We start from the raw sequence: 13,738 nt of genomic DNA, 5'->3' as shown, positions 1-13,738 counted from the left end.
GATTCTATCCCAGTGTTTCCTCTGCTCCTCTACAATGCCAAGGCTAGTGAGTCTGCAGTGAAAGGGATAGAATGGAAGTTCTTCGGGCAAGACTGATCCAGAGGCCGCAGAAAGGGCTGCAAGTGTCAAAGAAAGGGAAATCAGCTGGGAGACAATCGCTGCCCCCTCCCTTTCCCCAGGAAGCATGTCCTTTCTGAGACTTTTCTCAGAATCAAGAGGATCTTGCCAAGCACGGGTTTTGAATAACTCATAGGCCCAGCATTGTGCCAGGGAAGAGGACTACAGAGATGAGGTGGGCACACTCCTAGGAGCTTATCCTTTGGTGAGTAAAGACATTAGTGGAAATCAGCTATCATAATCCAGAGTCCCTGTCTACCTATTCTTTAACATGACTGGGAAGCAAAAATTTTAAATAATAATAAAAAAAGAAAGTTGGAAATGAGTTCTAAACACCAATAAGTAGCTACAGAGTCTTTTTCAGGTTAGGGGGATCATAGGTGATTTGCATGTTGCCTTGTATATCTCAGCAGCATTACCGTCCATACCCTCACCAACTCTAAAGGCTTCAGCTCACCTGAGCTCCGATAAACCTTTGTACCTGTCTCAAGAATCTCTCTCATATAATTCTGTATTTGGTTCTGTATGACCCCCCCCAAACCCAAGGTCTTATTCATCTTTTCCTTCCCTTGGTTCTTAATATAAAGCTCCAAACCGACAGCACGGTTTGCAGGGTCCTATGTGATCCAGCCCCTGGTCTTTTCTGAAACTGTGTCTCACCCCACTTTCCTTCTGCATTCCACGAGCCATCCTACCATCTCTCAATTGCAGCAAATCTTCCTATCTCAGACATCTCCCAACTCTGCTGTGCCCTCTTTAATGCCTCTCATTTTTCAGATCTCTAACGAAACATCACTTCCCCAGGGAAAAGCTTCTACTATCAGCCAGATTAGACCGGGACCCCCGTTAATACGTTCTCCTAACACCCTATAATTTCCCTTCAGAGCCCTTATCATAGCTAGTAATTCCGTGCTCATGTGATGCTTCCATGAATGTTTGTCTTCACCTCAAGGTTGGGAACCACGTGAAGGCAAGAGTCTGATCTGTCTTGCTCGCCACTGGATTCCTGCCAAATGGCACAGTGCCTGGCATGTCCTTGGGACTTTTCTGACCACTCAATCTAAAACATCCACTTCTCTGTCACTCATCTCTCTTAAGGGTCTTACCTTGATTGTTTTCCTTCAAAGCCTCCATCATTATCTGTGTGTGTGTGTGTGTGTTTGTGTATGTGCAAATGTGTGGGGTGTCTTATCTGTATATATGTATAAATATGTAGTTGTGTGTGTGTCACATAATTACTCTACTTCTTACTGTTTTCCCCACTAGAATGTAAACTTCAAAAAAGAAGAGACTTCATCTCCTTGTTCACTGCTGTACCCTCACCACACACCTGGCACATAATAGGTGCTCAAGGAATCAGTTGTTGGAATTATGAATACATAAATGACAAGCACTCAAGAAATGAACACCAGCAGTTCATTCTTCTTCAAAAATCAATCATAATGATATTCTGCACTGAAAAAGAGATGATCCACTGATTTGCTTTTCTTTTGGAAAAAATGCTATTCACTGTCTTCCCCAAAATGACACTGTGACAGTTTTAATTTATTTCACCACATGCCATTAAGCAACAAGGGGTTATATTTGGTTTACTTTATTTCAGATCTGTTGTTCTACAAATTTCAGTGGGATTCTTCTTCCATAATCTTGAATGGAAGCCATTTGGGGCTTGCTAGGGACAAATTCATAAAAACCAAAGACTTCCAGAGTCTTTGGAATCAGACAGTTTGGAGATCTGACAGACCTGATTTGAATTTCAGCTTCAACATTTATTAGCAATATAACTTCAGGAAGCCACATAACTTCTCTCCGTCTCAATTTCCTCTGAAACCATGTGATTTGTAGGGATGGTTTGGTGATAGGACTGACTGTGGTTTTAAGTGCATGGTATATAATTATAATCAATACATGATATCTATTTATTATTCATATCTACTCCCAAGCCCCCATGATACAGAGGAGAAAACTGAGGCCATAAAAATTGAGAATTTCAGGGCTTCCCTGGTGGCGCAGTGGTTGAGAGTCCGCCTGCCGATGCAGGGGACACGGGTTCTTGCCCCGGTCCGGGAAGATCCCACATGCCGTGTAGCGGCTAGGCCCATGAGCCATGGCCGCTGAGTCTGTGCGTCCGGAGCCTGTGTTCCGCAATGGGAGAGGCCACAACAGTGAGAGGCCCGCGCACCGCAAAAAAAAAAAAAAGAATTGAGAATTTCTCAAGGCCATCCCTCCTCCCCAAGGCTAGGAAGCCCAAGCAGGGCTACCATTAAGCATCACCCAGCCTTCATTTGCTCAGGGGACTTTTTTGGTAAAAACCTACTTGTGTTTGGACTCACACTGTTTCCTAAGGAGGGCTGGAGACTCCATAATGTCCTTGCATTGACTGAAGCTCACTGCAAACTTCAGTTCCAACTGGGCCATTTCCTATTCCAGTAGAAGGGCAAAGATTCAATCAAAGAATCTGGGTGAGAAATGGGATGGAAAGAGTTTTCCCCTACCCCAGTTTATAGGAGTCCTTTTATTTCCTCCTTTCTAGGACATAAAAGAAAAATTGGAAATATGGGTCCCACTGAAATCTTTCATTGTATAAATCCTATATTCTTTAATTATATTGAAATTATTTGCTTAAACAATTCAGTACGATGCAATTCTGGTGAGCTTTAGGTTCAGTTTCACATCCAGACAAGAGTTATTCCAAACACAGGAATGGGTGAATTTTACAATAAGTAAAACTGATGGATAAGATAAAATAAGATGATAAGTGTCCAATGAATTGCATAGCACCATGGCAGTGCTTCCTACTTACAGCAGACAGGGTTTAAGGAGATTTTATCAAAGCGGGATATAGAAATTGCATGTACTGAAACTTCAGCTGGATGATTCATTTTCTGTGGGAATTTAATCAGTGAAAAACAAAACAGAGTGAGCTAGAAGTATTTACTGCTCAAAGATACTGAAGGTGGCAGGTCAGTAGCAACAATTAAGTAATTGGTTTTCTGGCTAATTAGAAGAAATGGAGAATATATGCCTGCAATTCTTTCCTCACTGAGAGGATTACACCGACTGTCCCTGTGAATACATTCAACTAATCTGTGCCTACAGATTGTTCTCTATTTTAGCTTCAGTTTATCCATGACTCAAGCTCATCTCCACTTTGCCCTCATATAGGAATCTTGCCACATTACCATAACGTTTTTATTCTGAACCTGCTACAAAGGCAATTAGTCATTCATTATAACACAAAAATTCAAATTGGTTGCAATTATGTTTTCTGAATCAAGACCATACCCTTTGATGTGGGTAATTTAAGGTTCTATATTTAAAATGCATTGAATGAATCATAATGGTAAATAAGAAGACCCTTAAACTAGCATTCATATCTCCTGCACATGAAAAATTAAATGGATAAATTCTACCTGTGACAGATTTATTTTTGTGGTAGAGAATTTTAAAGAATTGATTTAATTAGTTGTAACTATGCTCAGAAGCATAATTTGAAATACTGTTGAATGAATGGTGAAAGTATTTTCAAGCAGAGAGAAACTCTCTTAAAATTCCCTTTGTTCATTATTCAACAAACGTTTATTAAGCGCCCACAGTTTGCACGGCAATGTACGACATAATAATAACCTAACCTGGTATCATTCTCTTCTGCTTCTGCTAGTTAATGAATGAGTTAATCTCTTCAGCTGTCCATTCACAGTATGTGAAGAAAGACCACAGAAATTAAATGAATGAGTCAGTCTGAAAAGAAACATGGATGTGTGTATTTAGGTTTCCTTTTGTTTCATGTGCTAAAAACAGGTTACTAGCCAACTACTCTTTCTATTTCTTCAGGGACCCAGGAAATTTAAAAGAATCTTATCTCACTCAGGCAGTGAACTATACACTTATTCATGACTTTCTAAGTGTTTATAGAGGTGAGAACAGCAATTTGTAAGATGCTACAGATATGGAAAGGAAAAACAGCACAGTAAATTTAGGCAGATAAGGGGAAATGTATTTTGAGGGATTGTTTCCACTTGAAAAGTTATATTAGACTTAATAACACAGACTAGGTTAGAGCTGGACATTAGAGCTGATCTAGGCCACTGGTTTCCAACCTTTTGCATTAGAGTCACTGGATTTTTAAAAAAATATGGATTCTCAGCTCTCATTCCCAGAGGTTCTGATTCAGTTGATCTGGAAGAGGCTGGGAGGAGAGGCAAGCATACATATACTTGTACAGCTTCCCTAGCAGCCAAAGCTGAGACCCACAGACCTCGTCCAGACTCAACGGTTTGGCATGAGGTCTCCGAGCCCTTGAAAGAATAAATATCTTGCCTCAGATCAGCACAGCTTATAACCTGTGGAGCCAGGCCTAGAACCCAAGTAGCCAAATTCCTAGTCTGGATCTTCTAACTAAACCAAATCACACCGTTTCTACTTCTCTCACACACTGGTTAAGATCTAATTACCAGTTAGTAATAGGCAGGAAGAATAAGACTGCTTATAACCCATGTGACTAACAAGTCCCCTCCTCCTAGTGACCTGTGTGCTTCCATTCTTGCTAATAACTCTTCCAACATTCTTGCTAATAAGTCTTCCAACGACACTGTAATGATTAATATATCTGCTTAGTCCACATTTTTAACTATTTCACGTATTTGAAAGTTTTGCACCCATAAAATATATCATTCCCATTTTAGACAAAGAAACCAGATTTACTCTTTGAATCTGAGTCCAGTTGAAGTCTTCATTATAGAGCTTACAGAGCTGAGTACATGGAAGTATTCTAATGTCTGGCTGGGTTTTCTTAGCCAGCTTCCCTATATGAGAATGCCTTTAGGTTGGCCACTTCCACTGGGTTCTGAAAGCTCCATGCAGGTAGGGCTCTTGTCCAACTTCATCAACTGTCTCCCAGCATCTAGCAAAATGCTCGCCATAGACTCAACACTCAACAGTTAATTGTTGAATGAAAAATCCTTATTACATTTTGTTAACAAATGAGACAGAGTATCCTGAACCAACTTGTGCAGGACAATCTCATATACATAAAAGTACTGGGAAGATGGTTTTATAAAGGAGTAGTTTTACAGTTATTTTATTAGAAGAGCTTTGGCCTGATTTTCCTGACCTAAATTTGTCCTTGCTGTACCATTTGGATTACAGTTGGGCTATCTCACATTAATATTATGTTAAAAGTCCTTCATTCAAATGATACAAGTGAACTTATTTATAAAACAGAACCAGACTCACAGATTTCAAAAACAAACTTACGGTCACCAAAGGGGAAACGTGGCGGGCGGGGGGGTTGAATCAGGAGGATAGGATTAACAGATACACACAGTACTACATATAAGATAGAGAACCAACAAGGACCTACTGTAGAGCACAGGAAACTCTACTCAATATCTTGTAATAACCTATAAGGGAAAAGAATCTGAAAAAGAATATAGATATATAGATAATATACATATAACTGAATCACTTTGCTGTACACCTGAAACTAACACAATGTTGTAAACCAACTATACTCCAATAAAATTTTTAAAAGTCCTTCATTCAGTATATCTTTTATATGTGTGAAGGCACAACTAACATGCAATAAACATTGATGAAATAAAATTAATACCAAATTTTACTGTCTTTTGGAAAAATATAACCAAATTAATTAATATAATATTCTTCTCTAGCAAGATAAAGAGTGCAGTGTCTTTGGTGTTTCAAAGGGGTGGCACAGTATTGTAGAAAACAGTAATCTAGCTGCAGAAGATGATGATTCAATCAATGACTATTTAGAACTAGATTTTTATTAAGCAGGTCATTTCAATCCCATCTTTTCAACCCAACCACGCACCCAAATTCCATACATTTGTCTCTATGTAGGGTATTTGCTCTTCACCATAAGGTTACAGTTTTTCAGTCTTTTATCTAATTCAGGTAGAAATAACACAAAAAAACCACTGACATCAGCTAAAACGACGTATGTTCATATGGTAGATATGAATAGCCAAAGAATCAATGTAAAAAGTTGACACTAGAAAAACTAACCATGGTAGAAATATTCAACTCCAAACACTGAATATTTAATCTCTGCTATATAACTGAGATGAACTAGAGGGCTGGAGAGGAAAAGTTATACATTTAAGGGGTTAATCTTAGATCTAACACAAACATTAAAGCCAATGTTAATGGAAGGGACTGGGCTATGAATGAGCCACAATACTAGAAGTCCCTGGCTCAGGGCCAGGTACAGGGCAGAGATTCAGTAAATGCTTTGTTGAATGAAAGAATGGGTGAATGAATGAGTGAGTGAGTGAGTGAGTGAACAGTCTATTCAAAGCTGTGGATCAATAAACTAGAATTTGGGAACGTCAGTCAGTGCTGAGTATAGTGTAGGTATTTCTGTTTGTTAATTAATTAAAATGACCACGGAGTCATTATTCTTACACTTCATTTCTCAGCCAGAAAAGTTAATGAACTGTATCTGTTCCATGAATAATTGAGTTGAACCTGAAAGACAACTCCCCATTCCGAAAGCCTTCCACACGACCAGTTAACTGCGATTTATCCTTTTACTTCTGACGAATTTTAAGCACCTTCCATCTGATTTGACTGACAACCTATCTGTGCTTTCCCTGTCTTTATTCTTCCAGGAAGAAGATGTTACTCGTGAAAGTCGTTTTAATTTCAGTGGTTACGGGATGGGTCACTGCCTTCAAGTGAAAGATGGAACGGCTGTCAAGGCCACACCTGCCAGCCAGCTCCCACAGCCCCCCAAAGATGCAGATGCCATCAAGAAGAAGTTTGTAGACCGGGCAAAAAGGATTGACACGATTTCTCGAGCTGCCTTCCCATTGGCCTTCCTCATTTTCAACGTCTTTTACTGGATCACATACAAGATCATTCGGCATGAAGATGTCCACAAGAAATAGATGTGCTCTTCAGACCCTGGGACCTTCTTGCCTAACTGTTGTGCTTGTAAATACACAGTGAAATTGTCTTTACATCACTTTGACAGAGGAGAAGACTGGGGGAGGGGGGAGGGAGGATCATGGGGGCGGGTTTCCTGGCACCTACATGAAAAAAGATAAGTTATCCGGGCAATGAAGGAAAATGTTTGCACAAAATTACGGTGTTGCAGAATCACGTGAGCATAATTCCCTTCACAGTCTTTAGCACTGCTCTTTCCGATGATGCATTAAATAGACATGATATGCAAAGTCAAGTACTTGAGGGCTATTTGCCTTTTGGTTCAGTTTGGTTTGGTTTGGTTTTGGCTAATTCTGGTACTGAAAATACAGCTTAAACACACACGTGTGCGTGCACACACATGCGTGCGCACACACACACAAAAGGAAAATGCTTACCATCTGACCACCGTGACTAGCCTAGAGTGAGTTGAGGACCAAACTTTTTCAGGAAAATGCTGCCTCGTTTTTAAAACAAGCCTGCTGAGCTACGTTCTTTACGATGTCCGTAATTAGTGCTTCACCTGAGGAATCCTTTTGTGGGTCATAAATAATTTCTACTTATCGAGAAAACGACAACAAAAAATAAATACCAATCACAAAGAACAAATTTATACTTTACTGTCCGTGTAGGTGTGCATTTTAATACTCTTTTTCTTTCCTAGATGTAATTTGGGGATTTGAATTGTGTATTGTGAAATTGATTTGACCGTATGTCCTCTTAAAAATAAATGCCCATTTTCTTTTAGATCCAAGTTAGCACACTACATTTTTTTTCACTTTGGCTATATTTACGTGCAATTAAGTACTCAAGTGTGACTTAGCCGTCGCAGCCTCTCAGCCACAGAGATGATGTGTCCTGAACGGTGTAGCTCATATTAGCTTGAACTTCCCATTTCTGCTCTCATTGTAGGTGTAACTATTAGTCCTAATGTCAACTGACCCATGATTTCTACTGTCAATCCAAGTGAATATTGTTGGAAATATCCTTAACTAACTTAAAGAATTTTAAAATTGTACTGTGATTTTCATAACCTGTTGCCTTTTTGGTACCAGAGCTACGTGGTTTGAATCCTGGCTACATGTTTTAAGTAAGAAAAAAAAAAAAAAAAGACGTATTTTTGCTTACTCAGATAAAAGACAACCTGTAAAAAATATAATGAAAAAATTAAATTTTACATGTGCTGTAAAAGGGGTTATTAAAAATATTTGTTCAATTTCAATAAAGCTAAGTGTGCCACAGAAGCTATGAGTCTTTCCATTTTTGCATTACAATGTAAATAATTTAGATGACAATGGTAACTTGGATTTTTGTTTCTGGTCTTCCTCATAAACTTGAAGCATTTACATAGCTATTATATTTTTATTGTAATATAAGAGTAGCTTATAGTATCCCCATGAAGAAAGAAAAAAGTACATTATTCTCATTGTAGAAACAGGGAAATGGAGACATGGAAGTATTAGTAGTCATTGCGAGCAGAATCTAATACTGGATACTTCATATGAGATATGGAAAAGTTCCAAGGGCACTGCGTAATCGTAAAATACCAAAGGGAAAAGCAATTTAAAAGACCAATCTGTCCACCTATCCATCCTAGTCTTGTCAGGAATGGAGTTCTATGATGAAAAACAATTCTGAGAACCCCAGTGAAATAGCGGTAACTCACCTGAGCCCTTGTAGATTTTCCTTAACTAAGGGTATCCTTCATAAAATTTTCAGGAAGACGTGGATTCCTAAGTTGATGTTTATACCCTTTTAAACCAATTCAAATATTGAATCATTTCCATAGAGAAGAATATCACAGAATGGCTAAACACATGAATTTTGGAGATAGAAAGACTAGCTCGGCCACCTATCAACAGGGCTATCTTGGATAAGTTACCTGATTTTTCTGAGTAGCTCCTATTTCATAGAGTTTTAAGAGGATGAACCGAGAAAAATGCAAGGAAAGCCATGAGCTTGGTGTCTAACATATCGTAAATTCTCAATAACTAACAGATAATAATAAAATTATTATTATTATGAATTGCACTACACTAGGCAAGAAGCTACACAATTCCTAGCTTTGGCAAGATTAGTGCCATGCTTTGTGCCTCTTTCCTAAAACACTATTTCTATCTTATTGCTCGCTTCTTTCCAAATAAATAAGGCAAAGACTTTGGTCTCAATTCTCTTCCTCTAAAAGTAAGGCTAAAATGCCTCCCAAAGATAGGCCTGACCCCATAAATGTCCTAGGAAGAGCCCCGATGCTACATATGGTGGGATGGGCGGCACCTTGGGGGAAAATCCTAAGCTAAACGATCATGTCTAATCGAAGTGTATACCATATAATTTTCGGAGGCAGGGTGTGGTCCCCACATTAGAAAATTTTTTTTAATATTCACCTCTAGAGGAGGAGCTTCAAGATGGCGGAAGAGTAAGACGCGGAGTTCACCTTCCTCTCCACAAATACATCAGAACAACATCTACACATGGAACAGCTCCTACAGAACACCTACTGAACGCTGGCAGAAGACCTCAGACCTCCCAAAAGGGAAGAAACTCCCCACGTACCTGGGTAGGGCAAAAGAAAAAAGAATAAAGAGAGACAAAAGAATAGGGACGGGACCTGCACCGGTGGGAGGGAGCTGTGAAGGAGGAAAGGTTTCCACACACTAGAAGCCCCTTCGTGGGCGGAGACTGCGGGTGGTGGAGGGGTGGGGAGCTTTGGAGCCGCGGAGGAGAGCGCAGCAACAGGGGTGCGGAGAGCAAAGCGGAGAGATTCCGGCACAGAGGATCGGTGCCGACTGGCACTCACCAGTCCGAGAGGCTTGTCTGCTCATCCGCCGGGGTGGGCGGGGCTGGGAGCTGAGGCTCGGGCTTCGGTCGGAGCGCAGGGAGAGGACTGGGGTTGGCGGCGTGAACACAGCCTGCAGCGGGCTAGTGCGCCACGGCTAGCCGGGAGGGAGTCCGGGGAAAAGTCTGGAGCTGCCAAAGAGGCATGAGACTTTTTCTTCCCTCTTTGTTTCCTGGTGTGCGAGGAGAGGGGATTCCGAGCACCGCGTAAACAAGCTCCAGAGATGGGCGCGAGCCGCAGCTATCAGCACGGACCCCAGAGATGGGCATGAGACGCTAAGGCTGCTGCTGCCGCCACCAAGAAGCCTGTATGCGAGCACAGGTCACTCTCCACACCTCCCCTCCTGGGAGCCTGTGCAGCCCACCACTGCCAGGGTCCCAGTATCCAGGGACAACTTCCCAGGGAGAACGCATGGTGCGCCTCAGGCTGGTGCAATGTCACGCCGGCCTCTGCCGCCGCAAGCTCGCCCCGCATCCGTAACCCTCCCTCCCCCCCGGGCCTGAGTGAACCAGAGCCCGCTAATCAGCCTCTCCTTCGACCCCCTCCTATCTGGGTGAAGAACAGACGCCCGACGGTGACCTACATGCAGAGGCAGGGCCAAAACCAAAGCTGAACCCCAGGAGCCGTGCGAACAAAGAAGAGAAAGGGAAATTTCTCTGTGAAGCCTCAGGAGCAGTGGATTAAATCCCCACAGTCAACTTAGGTACCCCACATCTATGGAATACCTGAATAGAAAACGAACCATCTGAAAATTGAGGCAGTGGACTTTGGGGGATTTGCTGTATGCAACTGACTAGTTTCTGATTTTTATGTTTATGTTAGTATAGTTTTTAGCACGTGTTATCATTAGTGGATTTGGTTTATTGGTTGAGTTGCTCTCTTCTTTTTTTTCCTTTTAAAATTTTTTACATTAATAATTTTTTAAAATTTTAATAACTTTATTTTATTTTATTTTTCTTTCTTTCTTTTATTCTCCCTTTTCTTCTGAGCCGTGTTACTGACAGCGTCTTGGTGTTCCGGCCGGGTGTCAGGACTGAACCTCTAAGGTAGGAAAGGCGAGTTCAGGACATTGTACCACAGAGACCTCCCGGCCCCATGTAATATCAATCGGCGAGAACTCTCCTACATATCTCTGTCTCAATGCTAAGACCCAAAGGCAGGGCAAATCCAAAGCTGAACCCCGGCAGCCGGGCAAACAAAGAAGAGAATGGGAACTCTATCCCAGCAGCCTCAGGAGCAGCGGATTACATCTCCACAATCAACTTGATGTACCCTGCATCTATGGAATACTTGAATAGCAACGAATCATCCCAAATTGAGGAGGTGGACTTTGGGAACAACGATACATATATTTTTTTCCCTTTTTCTCTTTTTGTGAGTGTGTATGCGTATACTTCTGTGTGTGATTCTGTCTGTATAGCTTTGCTTTTACCATTTGTCCTAGGGTTCTGTCCAGGGTTTTTTGGGGGGTTATTTTTGTTACTTTTTAAAAATTTTTTCTTAATAATGATCTTTTATTTTAATAACTTTATTTTATTTTACTTTATTTTATTTTATCTTCTTCCTTCCTGCCTTTCTTTCTTTCTTTCTTTCTTTCTTTCCTTCCTTCCTTCCTCCCTCCCTCCCTCCCTTCCTTTCTATTTGTTCTCCATTTTATTCTGAGCTGTGTGGATGAAAGGCTCTTGGTGCTCCAGCCAGGCATCAGGGCTGTGCCTCTGAGGTGGGAGAGCCAAGTTCAGGACACTGGTCCACAAGAGACCTCCCAGCTCCACGTAATATCGAACAGCAAAAACCTCCCAGAGATCTCCATCTCAATGCCAAGACCCAGCTTCACTCAATGACCAGCAAGCTACAGTGCTGGACACCCTGTGCCAAACAACTAGCAAGACAGGAGCACAACCTCATCCATTAGCAGAGATGCTGCCTAAAATCATAATAAGGCCACAGACACCCCAAAACACAACACCAGATGTGGATCTGCCCACCAGAAAGACAATATCCAACCTCATCCACCAGAACACAGACAGGCACTAGTCCCCTCCACCACGAAGCCTACACAACCCACTGAACCAAGCTTACTCACTAGGGACAGATACCAAAAACAACGGGAAGTACGAACCTGCAGGCTGCGAAAAGGAGACCCCAAACACAGTAAGTTAGGCAAAATGAGAAGACAGAGAAACACACAGCAGATAAAAGAGCAAGGCAAAAACCCACCAGACCTAACAAATGAAGAGGAAACAGGCAGTCTACCTGAAAAAGAATTCAGAATAATGATAGTAAAGATGATGCAAAATCTTGGAAACAGAATAGAGAAAATACAAGAAACGTTTAACAAGGACCTACAAGAACTAAAGAGCAAACAAACAGTGATGAACAACACAATAAATGAAATTTAAAACTCTCTGGAAGGGATCAATAGCAGAATAACTGAGGCAGAAGAACGGATAAGTGACCTGGAAGATAAAATAGTGGAAATAACTACCGCAGAGCAGAATAAAGAAAAAAGAATGAAGAGAATTGAAGACAGTCTCAGAGACCTCAGGGACAACATTAAACGCACCAACATTCGAATTATAGGGGTCCCAGAAGAAGAAGAGAAAAAGAAAGGGACTGAGAAAATATTTGAAGAGATTATAGTTGAAAACTTCCTTAATATGGGAAAGGAAATAGTTAATCAAGTCCAGGAAGCACAGAGAGTCCCATACAGGATAACTCCAAGGGGAAACATGCAAAGACACATATTAATCAAACTATCAAAAATTAAATACAAAGAAAAAATATTAAAAGCAGCAAGGGAAAAACAACAAATAACACACAAGGGAATCCCCATAAGGTTAACAGCTGATCTTTCAGCAGAAACTCTGCAAGCCAGAAGGGACTGGCAGGACATATTTAAAGTGTTGAAGGAGAAAAACCTACAACCAAGATTACTCTATCCAGCAAGGATCTCAGTCAGATTTGATGGAGAAATTAAAACCTTTACAGACAAGCAAAAGCTAAGAGAATTCAGCACCACCAAATCAGCTTTACAACAAATGCTAAAGGAACTTCTCTAGGCAGGAAACACAACAGAAGGAAAAGACCTACAATAGCAAACCCAAAACAATTAAGAAAATGGGAAAGGAACATACATATCGATAATTACCTTAAATGTAAATGGATTAAATGCTCCCACCAAAAGACACAGGCTGGCTGAATGGGTACAAAAACAAGACCCGTATATAGGCTGTCTACAAGAGACCCACTTCAGACCTAGGGACACATACAGACTGAAAGTAAGGGGATGGAAAAAGATATTCCATGCAAATGGAAATCAAAAGAAAGCTGGAGTAGCAATTCTCACATCAGACAAAATAGACTTTAAAACAAAGATTATTACAAGAGACAAAGAAGGACACTACGTAATGATCAAGGGATCGATCCAAGAAGAAGATATAACAATTGTAAATATTTATGCACACAACATAGGAGCACCTCAATACATAAGGCAAATACTAACAGCCATAAAAGGGGAAATCGACAGTAGCACAATGATGGTAGGGGACTTTAACACCCCACTTTCACCAATGGACAGATCATCCAAAATGAAACTAAATAAGGAAACACAAGCTTTAAATGATACATTAAACAAGATGGACTTAATTGATATTTATAGGACATTCTATCCCAAAACAATAGAATACACATTCTTCTCCAATGCTCATGGAACATTCTCCAGGATAGATCATATCTTGGATCAAAAATCAAGCCTTGTTAAATTTAAGAAAATTGAAATCGTATCAAGTATCTTTTCCAACCACAATGCTATGAGACGAGATATCAATTACAGGA

General features: G+C 40.7%; 1 protein-coding gene across 5 annotated transcripts in view; it reads left to right on the top strand.

Annotated features, from left to right (window-relative positions):
* GLRA2 (glycine receptor alpha 2) overlaps positions 1 to 7,147 on the top strand; it is a 195,573-nt gene extending 188,426 nt beyond the window's left edge. The window contains exon 11 of one of the 5 annotated variants that reach the window (XM_027095763.1): positions 6,753 to 7,147. In XM_027095763.1, the coding sequence (XP_026951564.1) occupies positions 6,753 to 7,031 (279 nt within the window). In that variant the 3' untranslated portion in view covers positions 7,032 to 7,147. The remainder of the gene's footprint in view (positions 1 to 6,752) is intronic. The other 4 variants (XM_027095761.1, XM_027095760.1, XM_027095762.1 and 1 more) reach the window with 4 other exon arrangements.
* The last annotated feature ends 6,591 nt before the right edge of the window (positions 7,148 to 13,738 follow it).

This window comes from Aethalodelphis obliquidens, unplaced genomic scaffold (assembly GCF_003676395.1).
Source record: "Aethalodelphis obliquidens isolate GAN/ISIS:26980383/991018 unplaced genomic scaffold, ASM367639v1 scaffold94, whole genome shotgun sequence".
Classification (NCBI taxonomy): domain Eukaryota; kingdom Metazoa; phylum Chordata; class Mammalia; order Artiodactyla; family Delphinidae; genus Aethalodelphis; species Aethalodelphis obliquidens.
The sequence above is the reverse complement of the archived record's forward strand: the minus strand, read 5'-3'. Positions and strand labels throughout refer to the sequence as shown.